Genomic DNA, 13592 nt, shown 5'->3' with positions numbered 1-13592 from the left:
GCGCGGCGGTTGTTTCGTGATATAACCATAAGCAGAACACGGCAAGGTGTTCCGCTTATTCATTAAACTATGGTTTATATTACGTAAAACAGGCAGCGAAAACTCTCTTCATATCGTGGTGCACTCTGCTACGGCAGTTACGTGGAGACAGTGCAAAACGACCACATCTGCTCAAGAATGAAACCCTGCTCACTACCTTTCAAGATTGCCGAACGTACATAACAACGAGGCTTGTGTTAACTTCCAACGCGAAATCGAAGGCAACAGGTATTAGCATTGAAGGCCTCGCTGTGGTCCTGGCGCGCAGTCAATGACACGACACCATGCTCACGCTTACTGAGCTCACTAAATGTATACCGATTTCCTTTGCGACGAACGATACTGCTGATGTTGAACGGAACTGATGTCGCTACGGATTTGAGAATGTAGTTCATAACTCATGAATCCTAATTATGAATCATTTTAAAGATTTAATGCCCTCCATAAAAGCTATATTTTTAGAAATTTATCCGTGCTTTCGACCAATTACTAGTCAACCTTAATATGAAGCTTGCGTTTACAGGCATTACTGCGGTGAACGAAAGACAATGCGTTCACATAGCTGACCTGCGCATCGGCGGTGGCTTGCTTTTTAAACCACTTCTGACGCCATCGGCTGAGTCGGCCGCCTTTCCCTTTCGTCTTGATCGTTGATTCGGCGTCCGTGCGTTCGACGTCTTCCTTCGGGTACTCGGAGACGGTCGCAAGCTCCTTAGCCTGGAACGCGACGAAAGCGGGGTTTGAGTTTCGGAAACTGCGGGACCCAGTTTTTTGCCCAAAGTTTACAGACTGCTACAAGTTGATAAACGTTGGTATATGAGACGAACAGCAGCGCTGGCTTCGTCAAAATGAAGATTATAGGCGTGAGTTATATGTAGACCCACCTTCCGCAAAGCACTTTCTCTGTTTAATTTATGACTCAAGGATGCATGCGAGCCAGACAGAGTCTTCTCGCTTTAAGGAATGTAGACATCAAATTTTTGCTTGCGTGTTTTTATCTTTAAAACGATGCGTTAGACATTCGTATACATGGAATCTACTCTGGTATTCGCGTACGACCGCTAAATAATTTATAATTGAATTTCTTCTTGACGCTGTTTCGGTTTCATTGACCGAACGACGACTGTGACGTCAAATTGATGTTTGGTCACGTGATCCTTTAGAAAAACAAATGTAATCGCTGACAGGCCAATATTTGTCGTTCCAGGACTTGGAACAGGCTGAATTAAATGTCGTAGTGAATTTAAACTACATATCAGCGATTATATCAGTTTTTCTAGTGCATCACGTGACCAAAACGTCAACTTGACGTCACAGTCGTCGTTCGGTCTATAAAACCGAAACCGACATGATAGAAGAAATTCAATCAAATTATTTAGCGGCTGGAGGCAATCCACCCCCCCCCCCCCCCCCCCGTGATCAATGTATTCTAACGTCTAACACATCGTTTGACAGAAGAAAACACGCAATAAAATTAGGTGTCTATAGTCCTTTAAGGGCGGTGCGTGCGGGAGCCACGCACACTACTTCGTGGGCCTATAGAAGATGCCAGCACTGTACTTAATTATTTCCGGCAGTTCATCGCATCGTTTACCGATAAAACACCTTCTTAGAAGAACGCTTGCACCAAACTCGTCGCCCATTATCACCAGGCATGGCTGGCAAAAAAGGCGGACGACGAGGCTTCACGCATCCGCAGGGCACTACATGAAAAAAAAAATGGCGGTGGTTTAGCTCTGATTAAACCTGGAGTGACGCGATAGCTACAGCTGGCCGAGTGGAACTTGCTCAGTTGAATTGCAAAGTCAGTCTTTCGCCGCTCCGTTTCGCTGAACGTTCCTTCTTAATCTTTGTCTCACTTCACACGACGCGTGCGCACAGCTGTGGCATTTCGGTTTCGCCGGCGCACCGCGCCACCGGCAGCAGCACCTGTTCCGCACCACATGGCTTGTCACGTGACCAACCCGATGACGAACCACGTGATATCGGCCGCGCCCCGGCAGCTGCTCCGCACCACGTGACAGCGTGCTACCGGCTCGAAAGCTACTTCAATGTAGCTATCGCTACAAAAAGGACACTAACACTCACGTCCGGCGCAGGAGTAGCGCATGGGGCAGCTAAAGGCGGAGCAGGGGCATCCGCTTTCTTCTTGCGCCGCATGAAACGGCGCTGGGGTTTCTTCATGGTGAGCACAACCTGCGCGAGCCGGTCGAAGAGAACTTGGTCGCCGAAGTGCGCCGACTGCATCGAAGCAGTCTCCTGCTGCGTGGAGCGCAGGATGCCGTACGGCAAGACGTCCGGAGTTCGATCCATGTCTTCGGTGAAGATGGCGAACAGCACGCGGTCCACGAAGTAGAGGATCGCCACCGAGGTCACGATGCCCGAGAATAAGAAGGCGCTGACGAATGCGCACGTGCAGACGACAGCGAAGAGCGGACCGCGTCGCAATCCGAAGCGGGCGCAGATTCCTTGCGCCAGGCTGCGAACCAGCTCGCTCCATCCGTCTATGACCACGAGCGGAAACAGCAGCAGGACCACGGTGAGCACCTCAACCTGCGGGGCGGCTGCAGCTCTAATTCACCTCGCCGAAACACCGTGCTAATATAGATAACGTTTTCAGTTGTAGTGCCGTTCCAAGAAAAAAAATACGTCAATCCTATCGCATACGTGGAAGATGAGTGCTTTCATTTATGCACGGGCAGATTGTGGTTAGGTTCCCAAAGCCTTCAACAGTAAGTTGCTCTCGCGGAACTTCTGGTTTGGTTTATGGGGTTTAACGCCCCAAAGTGACTCAGGCTATGAGGGATGCCGTAGTGAAGGGCTCCGGAAATTTCGACCACCTGGGGTTACGTGGAAATTCTGATGACTTCGTCGTCGTTAAGTTTTGCACTCAGTTTACATTGCGGTGAAAAGCGGTTTAATAACTCTGTTGCCATGGGAGCGCATTCATACAGTACTGACGCGCGTCTGTGAAAGATGAATCCCTTCGAACCCTGACTAGAAGATACGCAAGGCGTGCCATCTTTAGGCTCTGGTTGCGCACGATGTTCACATGTTCTCATGCACTCGAGGTCACTCTGTGCTTTCGTAGCGCCAACGTCGAGATATACGGCCGATTTTACTTCTGATGTACCAGAGGAAATTGAAAAAGCAAATAGCACTCCATACTCTCTGTGTGAAGAAATAGACTAAGTTCCACTCATGTGTTTACACAAGCAGGTTTTTCCAGGCGGACGCCAAATGACACCTCATAGAAAGGTCTTGAAATGTCACTATACGTCGTCCGATGTGCATTGACTTGCATTCGTACTCCGTAACTCTTTTCCTAAAAGAATTTAGTGAGGCGTAATAATTGATTTTACCCTAACTGACCTCAACGACGTAGGTTAATTAAGAAATTAACGAGCACTGCGAAAAGGCCTGTACCCTCGCCTCATCAAACGCATGGTACACACCGCGAGGTAATGGCACGCGACGTGCTCCGGTGTCATGAGCCCCAGCAGCGGCAGGGTGACGAGGTGCACCAGGGCAGCGGCTGGCTTGGGCACCGCGTTGAAGGTCCACAGCAGCAGCGGGAGGAGTAGGGAGTACAGGCAGCTCCCAAACTGCGAGAGTGCGTGTTCACAATGCAATGAGTGGAGTTGGGGAGGTGGTATTGAGTGGCATGCTGCTCCCGAATGAGCACACAGCTATGCTCTTACGACAGGTTCTCTAACTTACGCACTATGTTACAAGAATTTAAGGGATTTTTCTCTTGTAAATAGCTTTCTTTTAGAATCCTTTAAGTCTGCTTTTGCCAGTTTTAATTTTACCATTGAACTTCCTGAAAATTCTTGTTTGCAATTCTTAGACTTAAGATTATTCTTTAACAATCCTGACCACTTATGCTGGGCGTACATGCCTAGGTCAAAAAAGGCACTCCTGCCCTTCAACTCGTCCCATTCGAAGCTGGTCAAGTGGGGTATTTCGTCAACTTGCCTAAGGGCTTCTTTAACCAAGTCCTGCCCTCACATGGTTAAGGTTAGCTTTGATGTACAGGTGGATCGCCTTCGGTCCGCCGGTTTTCCGCTGGCCCTCCTTCGGGGTGTTGCCGAGTCCCTGTTGAAGTCTTTCCGCCCAAACTCAAAGCCTCGTGGGGCGGATGCACAGGAGAGGCGGAAGTATGAAGTAATTCCCTATGTTCACAGGGTCTCGCACGGCATGAAGAGTGTCGCCGGTAAATTCGGCGTAGAGGTCTTTTTTTCGGCACCTTGCAAGCTGTCGCGTTTGTGCAATTTGGTCATACCAGATAAGGAAAAGAAGATTGAGTGTAGCACCAACCACAGGAACAAGTTTGTGCAATGCAGAGTGAATGTAATCTATCAGATTCCGCTGAGCTGTGGTAAGTTGTACGTAGGGCAAACTGGCCGTTGCATCAACATTAGATTATTAGAGCATGCCAATTCCTTAGCTGATTCCAGAGGGCAGCATCTGCCTAGCCATTGCAATATCTGCAAGCATGACGATAAAGATTGCACTCCACTTTTCGGCAGGACTAAGATTATCGGTCGCGCCAGGGATAAGAAAGAACGTGAAGTTATGGAAGCCTTGAAAATCGCGAGATTAGGGACTGACAAATGTGTTAGCGAGGCTTCCATACACCTGTACCGCAAGGAGTTGGAGTTTCTTGGTTTGGCGTGATGATTATGGCTTTTGTCTTTGCAGTTGGTGCACATTCGCTTTGTTGTCGAAGGAAGGAGGCGTTGGTGCAATAAACCAGTTGTTAGTCTGCGCTTGTCTCGTGTGTTTCTGTCCTTCTTCTCTCTTGTCCCGTCCTTTTTGCGCAGTTATTCATATTTTCCATAAGGTCGTACCAACTAGCCCCTCACCGCACTCTTCTAAATAGCTTTCACCGCATTGTACAGAAGAGCAGGGTATACAGAGCAGACGGTGGAGACCAATTTGCCGCAGCAGCTCTTCAAGAAAGGAACTGTGGGTCATAATACGTGCATGATCTCTATTCCATATTTGTGGCACGTTCAAGATTCTTCGCTGTCTGTTGTATACGAGCCAGAAAGGATGGGTGGCGCGAGCTCAGCGCACAAGAGGATACAACGGTTCGTATATTTAAGCAAGAAAAATTCACAGAAAATACAATTGCTTATTGCACTTGCTTATGAATTTGGTTATGAATTTTTTCATCTTAAGAATTATGCTTATGAATTGCTTCAGATTTTTTTCTTCAGCGCCGGCACGAGGATTTATCACTTGTCGCACGTGGCGTGACACGTGGCGGGGCGTGACGTGACGTGGCGTGTAGTCGTGGGCAACAGTTTCAACGACATTCAGAATTGTTATCGCTGTTTTCTGCACTTTGTCTTGAAAATTCTGACACCTTTACTGCATACATTGAGTGCGGCCAGGAGCGGCGATTATTCTAATCTTAGACGCCGCGAAGTGAAGTCGTCGCTGTCGCCGCTACCCAATTTTTCATTTGTTTCTGCGCACGAGTTCACCCTATCAAAGTTTATTGTAACACAAACCGGCCTTATTTTGTCGACCGCATCATCCGGGACTGTCGACATGCCTCCATTGGCAACAAATTTTGTGGTAACATAGCAAAAACATAAACTGGAATATAAATGTGTCGTTTGTTGAAGACGGACTGATTATGAACGAGCACATGGCAATTGTAATATCCCAGTTTACATGGAATATGAATTATCACATATGTTCAAAAAAGGTAACGACCCCTGGAAATAACTTCGCTTGTTGGCGGTCATTACGTTGACGTGGCGTGTAAGACTTCAGTTCAAACTTTGACAGAAGCGGGCGCTGACACTAAGGGCTCTCACCATTAAAGCAAAGCATTATACAGATAGGCAAGCGAAACGCTGCAAAGATTTACGACTACTGAGATTGTGCGATGTGAATAGACACAGCACAGCTGTGCAAAAGCTTTAAGGAACACATAAAACAGGGGCTATGTGAGCTCGCTCGACGCACCTGGAGGCCCAGGAAGACAAGAGGCAGCAGGTAGAGCGGTATTAGGACTCCCAGGTGAGACAGGCTGTGGCACTCGTCATTCTCTTCGACCGTCGAGATGTACGACCCTCTCACCGAACAGATGGACTGGGAGCGAAGCAGTGGCTCCGGGACGACTTGGCCCTCACCTACGCTCGAAAGGCGCCGCGATGAAAGCTTGAAACACTGGTCCGTGTCTGCATTCCCTCCCTTCATGCCGCGTCTTAGTCCTGAATACTAAGCATCAGAACAGACGCGATACGACTGTAAAACATGGTAAATGTTTCCCTTTCAGTACCTTCGCAACTCCGAGGGATTTTGTTTTGAACATTCTGAGTTCATAATCACATTAAATTTCTTGCAGTCCCCTCGAGGTTGAGGTTGTTGCAGCCACTGGCGAGGTCAACCCAGCGAATTCTGCCGGCAACTGCCCCACCGTAGCGAAACTTACATGCTGAATATGGTCCACAAATAAGGCACATACCTGACACGTGACTGATCTGCATGGCTGCAAGCTCAATCACCTATAAGAGCCTTTAAACCTTGATAAATGCCAACTGTTGTCGTTCTCTCGCAAACGCGCAGTTATTCATCATTCATACATTATAAACTCAGTCCCGATTGTCCCAACAACGTCATATAAGTATATCGGATTGCATCTGACATCTTCACTATCTTGGGTAAACCATGTCCAAAGTATATGTTCAGATGCCTCCCGTGTCTTAGGTTATCTACGACGTAACCTCAAATCAGCATTTCCCGAAGTAAAAAAACTTGCTTACCTAACATTTGTTCGTCCGAAACTTGAATTTGCATCATCCATCCGGCATTCCTCTCAATCCTACCTCACCGCCGAACTTGAGGCCATCCAAAACCGCGCGACCCGTTTTATCACGTCTGAATACACAAAAGAAATTACCATCACTGCTCTCAACCGTTCTATCTCCCTCCCTACACTTGAGTCACGCCGCATTATTTCACGCCTTTGCCTACTACACAGCTTTTTTTTTTCACCATCCGACGTCAAAGCACCCCCTGCTGAAACCACCGATCCGAACTTCCAGTCGCCTCAGCCACAGCCACCCCATAGCCAGCATAAAGAGCCGTACGTCAGCAATGAGCAGTTCCTTTTTTCCTCACGCAACAACCCATTGGAATGCCCTGTCAAACGACATAGTTTCTTGCAACTATCGCAAAACATTTCGCGCGAAACTCAGTAGTCATTTTCAGAACACGTGAACCTGTAGTTGCCCTGTACTTTTTTCTGTATTTTTCCCTGTATTTTCGTGCTTTTTTCTCTTTTTTTTTGCTTACCCTTTTTGTAACCGCTTGATCCTCATTTTTTAGTGTTTTGTTTAGTGTTTACAGTTCCTGTGTTAAGTTCATTGTGCCTATGTTTTCATCATGAGTGCATTTACACATCATTTGTAAGCCCATCCTTATGTAATGCCTTCGGTCCTTTAAGGATGAAATAAATGAAATGAAATGAAATAGTCAACTCCTGTTGCCACCATCTGGAGTCCAAATCCGAATCCTAGAGTGTCCCTTCGGCCCGGTACAGACAACGTTGTTCTAAGTACGTAGTAAAGTATTTACAAAGAGCAAAAATCAGGAAGTGAAACCCGAAATTACATTGCAACCAACCGATGATGTAACGACAGACCTTCTTATGACGGTGAGGATACTGTAACAAAACCTACAAAATCTATCGTGTGCACGTTTATTAGCCAAACTGGCGAATGTAAGTAAGAGCTCGGTTCACTGTCTGAAATGATCAAAGCCAGCTCGAAATATTGTCGTTCAGGCAACACAGATACAACATGAATGAACATGAACGAACATGAATGAACATGAACGGCCATACGCCCAGTGACGTCGCATACGCAAGGTCGCCCGCAGAAATATCTCTGACTGAGTCCACGAAATGCGAAATTGCAAAATTCATTTGCGCCGCAACAAACACTCCCCAACCCGCTGCTAAATTCGGCGCAAAGGGCCAGAAAACTGCGGGGAATGTATCGTGAAGATTTCAGCAAAATCTCAGGAGGTGTAAAAAACATCAGAGTTGCCGTTCAAGGCCGGAGTACATGCGTTTTCTTTTTTTTTCACCGGCGAAGTTCGTGCGGGGAATGCGCCCCAGCGGCGCGGCGCCCGTCCGGAGACACATGGAGCGAAGAAGAGGCGGGTACCACCGTGTGTCACCATACCCGAAAGCAAATGTGATCAAGTGGCAAACACCATTGAACGAGGAGGTCTTCAAGAGCGGCGACGCTGACCTTCTCTTCATTTCGACACCACTGTACTAACTTTAGCACACGTGCACAAGTACAGGGCACAGGTACCTATAAGGACTTGCCTTCTCAAATGCATAAAGTCGCGTACCTTGGGATATGCCCGCAATGCCGCGCATAGCGGCGCGGTTTTCCTCGACATCTTTCGCTTCCGGCATACATGCAAATACAGGCATTTAGATCCATAATTAGGCCATGTTCTAAAAAAAACATTTATTGCCCGATTAAGAGCTTATTTTCACGAAAACGACATTTCCGTGCCACACTCACTGCGTTGCGTAGCGTAGCTTAGCTCATCGGCCATGGCGGCCATGTTGGCGGCAGCAAGCGCAAGCACATGCAAACAGGCCGGGCCGGAGGGGCCGCCGCTGCCTGTCTCACCGGAAACCGCGGATGAGATATCTGAGGGGTACAGACTGGCGGGTCCAGATCGCGGAAAAAGGTTCCATGTATCCCGGCCTCAACAATGGGACTGTTCCGCATACGAGAAGGCGTACATCAGGTCTTGTTTTACGTTAGACACCTTCCGGTTGGACACGACATTAAGAATCATCAAACCTAATTCTCACCTGCATCCTTCCCGCGCTGCGACTCCTCGTCCATGGTCAGCAGTCTTGTTAACAGGGTGGAGCGAAGTGGTACCTCCCGTAGTTCCCGCAGTACTAAGAATTACGAAAGAGCAAAATGGCGACCGCATACAGCAGGCGAAACGACAAGAACGCGCGCGGAGCTCGCGAAGTCTTCTTCTGAACGTGGCGACACGCGCTGATGCAGAAATTGTCATCATCGCGGGCTTTCAGAGTGATGGGGCTTTTTGTTGTTCGCGGTTAGATACACATGCACGGCTTCGATGGCATTATTTACTGCCAATGTACACCCATATCCATAAAATTCTCAAATCGTATTCCAGTCATCGAACTCGCAATCAAACCCGAGCATGCCTCCGTCAACGTTTTCTGGGGGTTAGGGTGTGGTGGCGCTTCCAGCAAGCTTTGTTCTGGACGCGCTGCAAGTTTGTTTGTTTGTATTTTATATTGGTGCCTGCGGCAGTTGGTGGGACGCTCAGTTAATCTCCGTGCTTGTGATCAATGATAGCGCCAGTTTTATGCGTCGGCAAGGTGGAGAATTCGCAACTGCTATGATTCGGTGGCCGCAGCTGACCAAGAACAGGGTTAATTGGAGAGACATGGGAGAGGCCTTAGCCGTGCAGTGGGCGTAGTCAGGCTGCTGGGGCTGGTGGTGATGATTATGATGATGATGATTATGATGATGGTGATGAATGATGATGATGATGATGATTGATGATGATGATCCAAGAGCTATACATAAACAATAGATGCAAAAGAGGTGTTTGCAAGGCAGTCGGAACGGCTGAAAGAGATGGCTAGAGGCGGGAACACTTGGAATGAGGCATGGCTGCATATAGGGAAGTGTATTAATTTTTTTAGTTCTGATAATGTCACAAGCACCAAACCATTGCCCCATTTCAACGACAAGCATGTGTTTCTAATCAAGAAAAACATTATGTGCTCTCACACTTCTAGATTGTTGTGGCACATTTAATTGTTCCATCCAAATCTGCATGCTTTTTAAAAAGCATTCCTGTGATAGCCAACTTGTCATTCTTCGTACCATACACTTGTCCCTTGGTCTAATTGAGAAACCATGTTACAAAATGATTTATAAAATAATGCCTTGCATCCTATTCTTCTGAGCTGGATTAAATGATCGTTGCTGGCAGTCTGCCCAGTTGGCCCATCTATATTATAACTCTTATGGTGACTTCCAAACGCAGAGTTGGAGCACTTGCTCTTTTCGGAGCAACTGTATTCCCAACGCAGATCTGAGCCACGGATCGCGTCTTCCAATCGGAGACAGGAGACAGGCTAGCGGCGCCCTCCATTTCCGGCGGCTTGTCGCGTCCGCCGCGCCGGCTCCAATCCGCGCTCCGTAGCAGACGATCAGCTTCGACCGTGAGCTTCAGAAGTGAATCGCGCGAAAAGCGCGGGCAAGCGCAAGGAATGACGGGTACTTCCTCCAGCAGTTCGCGAGCGCCACCTACATGCTCTGGCCAGAGCAAATGTACTCCAATCGCAATTTCAGGTCCCGCGCTCTGCGCCGCATTCAGGCGCTCTGTCACAGAACGTTTCGGGCATGCGATTGGAATTCACCATTACTCACCCTGCCCCCTTTTTTTAATCTCAAGCAATCCCAAAGGTATTGTAGTTGGGATTTCCCTTTTTCTTATATTTCTTACATTCCTTAATGACCTTCCTCTCAGTGTTTCATTTAACTAGTATTCATTGATAGCTATGTGGTCTGAAATCCTGCTATCGATACCAACATTCCAACCCTCCAGAACAACCGTCTGCGTGGTCGAAATTGGCCTATTTGCCAATTTAAATAGGCCTACACTAACAGTTTTTGCTGTCAGCCATACTCGCCTCTACTACGAGTCGATATGTGTCAGTATTTCGTTCCTGCTTCTATCCAACCCGGTGTAAAGAGCAGTAACGCAGACTTCCATTATGCGACCTGGTTAAAATGCTATGTGCATATGTTTACGCATGTGACTTTTGTGTGGGTGTGTCATTTGACCCTTATCCTCATCTCAAATGGCCAGTCAGGTATGCAATGGGACCAGCATTTGCAGCGCTTATAAAAGATTGCCTCCTTCTCCTCTGGAATAAGGCGAAATTGCGCATACAATTCTGTTGTCCTGAATGGATACAGATGTTTTCCTTACATTAGTAACACAAATTTTCATTTAAGGCACTAAAGGATTATTATTTTGGTCCATACATTTTATAGAGGAGGCCACAAAACAAGAGATTTGTCTGCATAATTACATGCAGCCATTATAGCATGGTTTAAATTCCCATAAACTTCCGGTATGAAGCAGAAAAGTAGGCATAGCATATAGGCCAATGTCTTGAAGCAACTTAGGTTAACGACAAAGTCATTTTAATGTAAGTTATGCTTAGAGAACTTTGGCAGTTTCAAAACCAAACAGGCAATGAAATAAGCTTTACTCTGCTGAAGGTGTTACTAATAAGTAAGATATCACGCTCTAAGAGTTTATATATGACAAGAGGTGCAGACAATGCTCACTTTTACCGCTGTTTTGGGAAGCAGAGTCGCTGTTACGATCCTTCTTTTTTTTTTCCTCGTCAGAAAAAAAACTGTAAAGCTATACAAGAGGACGTAAGCATGTATGCCCCACACACACTTAAATGCTTATTTTTTTATTTCGTTGTATTTTGCGACAACATAGACTTCACCCTGTAAATATATTTCTACTTATTCTGCTTGAGATAAGCATTATACATCGTCAGTGTATCCTGTTTCTCTCATTATACAAAGTATTCTTTCCCAGCCTCAACCAGGAGCCGTCCAGGAGATGTAAGCCAGTATATCAACTCCAACATCATGTTATGTTTACACTGAAGGTTGCATGTCTCGCCTTTTACTAAGTGCTAAGCAACCACTTTGTATTAATTCAATGGGCACTTTTAGAATTTTTTGGAGTTGTACAGGCAACATGCCAGCTTGTTTCTGCATGTGTCAACTTTGACCGTCTCTCAGCACAACACACAAGGCTTGTTTGCACTGCTGCATTCCGGCTTGTGCAATGCTCATTGCAATATGAGCTCAGGAACGACTGCTAAAATAAAACTGGTGGCATGCAGTCACTGTGCAAAAAACAAAGCCGTGCATTTCAGCACAGCGGTACATGGCTTGGCCCCTTTAATTGTCACTACACTGTGCCATTAAGCTTGGCCTTGTGGTAGAGCATCCGCCTCGCATTCGCAAGGTGCAGGGCTCAAATCAGCTTTGCCGCCAGGTACCCATCGGTCTTTTAATGGACACAAAATCTCCCCCGGCCTGGTGCTGAGCTCTTAATGGGCGATATGCTTGAGAAAAGCGTTTTGGTCCAAACCGTTGCCTTAACGGATCAGACATCCACACTGCTGCAGCTACAACTGATATTACATATTCCAAATTACTGGGAATGTCGTCTTCTATTTGAATTCCTATTCGACAGCAGTGTGCTAAAATATAGAATTTTAATACATGCGTAATTCAGACACACAATTCTTATATCAATCAATTGATAAAAGTGTTTTGTAAAAACAGTTAATGGAGGAGACAGCAAGATGGCCTGTGTACATTACGGTGACAACCAACATTTATAGATGACATCAATTGTGCGCATGGATTACTGAAAAAGCTACAAAATCAAGGCGATTAAACACATGTAAAAGGACTGCAGTGTGCTAGTTAGAAAAACTGATGATATAACCTGTACCTGATCTTAGCTATGGGAATTTCCCGGTTGTAATTACAAACGGCTGAATATGTATTGCTAACCTAGCTTGTTCTAGTCCCGTGTCCTTGGCTCCGAGAATTCTAGATGCGAATCGCGTCGTTGTTCTGAAATCGTTATTTCACGTTTGGGTATAGCGTAACTTTCAACGGGAGCACTCTTCAAATATCAGGAGGTAAAAATCACAGTCCGTAGTGAGAACGGTCGCACATATCGGCGGTTTTTAGCGGAGACTAGCTGACTAGCGATCGAAAGAGTTGTGTCACGGTCGTGGTGTGATGCCTTTTGTCAGTTTCTAAACTGAAAATAATAAATTAAAATAATATTAATCCCAAGAAAAATAATAAAAATAAACACTAAGAAATAAAAGAAGCAGCCAAAGTGGGCGCAGAAAGGCTTTCGCTTGCGCCGTTAAAATCACCAAAGTGCTATCTGTATTTTTTTTTTCACTGCAGAACCGCATGCAGGTAGGGTGCTGCATAGTCATCTGCGGACACGTACGGAGATGTTCAATAGCATTCAAGAAGGGACATCAGACTTTCCGCGCCCCACTGAATATGCTGCAAGAGATCACCCCGTTACCGTCAACAGCACCAGCACCAGCATCACCACCAGCAGCACCGCAACCAAGAAAAACGGCACAAAAAGAAAAAAAAAGCAAACTACTTCCAGAACGAGCTTATTGGCCATCACCAGAAACAAATTAGCGAAAATGAAGCTTTCGGGATATAACTTGATCTGAGTTTGGATAAGATGCTCAGGAAGATAGCGAGTAGATAAAAAGCAAAAATAATGGAACTACTGGCAGATTATGAAGACCAGGTTGAATGAACAGCTGTCCGTGTTTTTTCATGTACAAAATTATGAAGCATGCAGTTTTTATTTATTTTCTTGTCACTCTGTTCAATATTTCATGAATAGGTTTGTTTTTC

The 13592-nt window shown here is 46.3% G+C and overlaps 1 protein-coding gene across 1 annotated transcript in view; it reads left to right on the top strand.

Annotated features, from left to right (window-relative positions):
• The window catches only part of LOC144119538 (uncharacterized), a 45421-nt gene extending 32123 nt beyond the window's left edge, over positions 1-13298 (top strand). The window contains exon 2 of the mRNA XM_077652123.1: positions 13116-13298. Coding sequence (XP_077508249.1) covers positions 13116-13131 — 16 coding nt within the window. The 3' untranslated portion in view covers positions 13132-13298. The remainder of the gene's footprint in view (positions 1-13115) is intronic.
• Positions 13299-13592: the final 294 nt, after the last annotated feature.

Source organism: Amblyomma americanum, chromosome 2 (genome assembly GCF_052857255.1).
Source record: "Amblyomma americanum isolate KBUSLIRL-KWMA chromosome 2, ASM5285725v1, whole genome shotgun sequence".
Classification (NCBI taxonomy): Eukaryota; Metazoa; Arthropoda; class Arachnida; order Ixodida; family Ixodidae; genus Amblyomma; species Amblyomma americanum.
The sequence above is the reverse complement of the archived record's forward strand: the minus strand, read 5'-3'. Positions and strand labels throughout refer to the sequence as shown.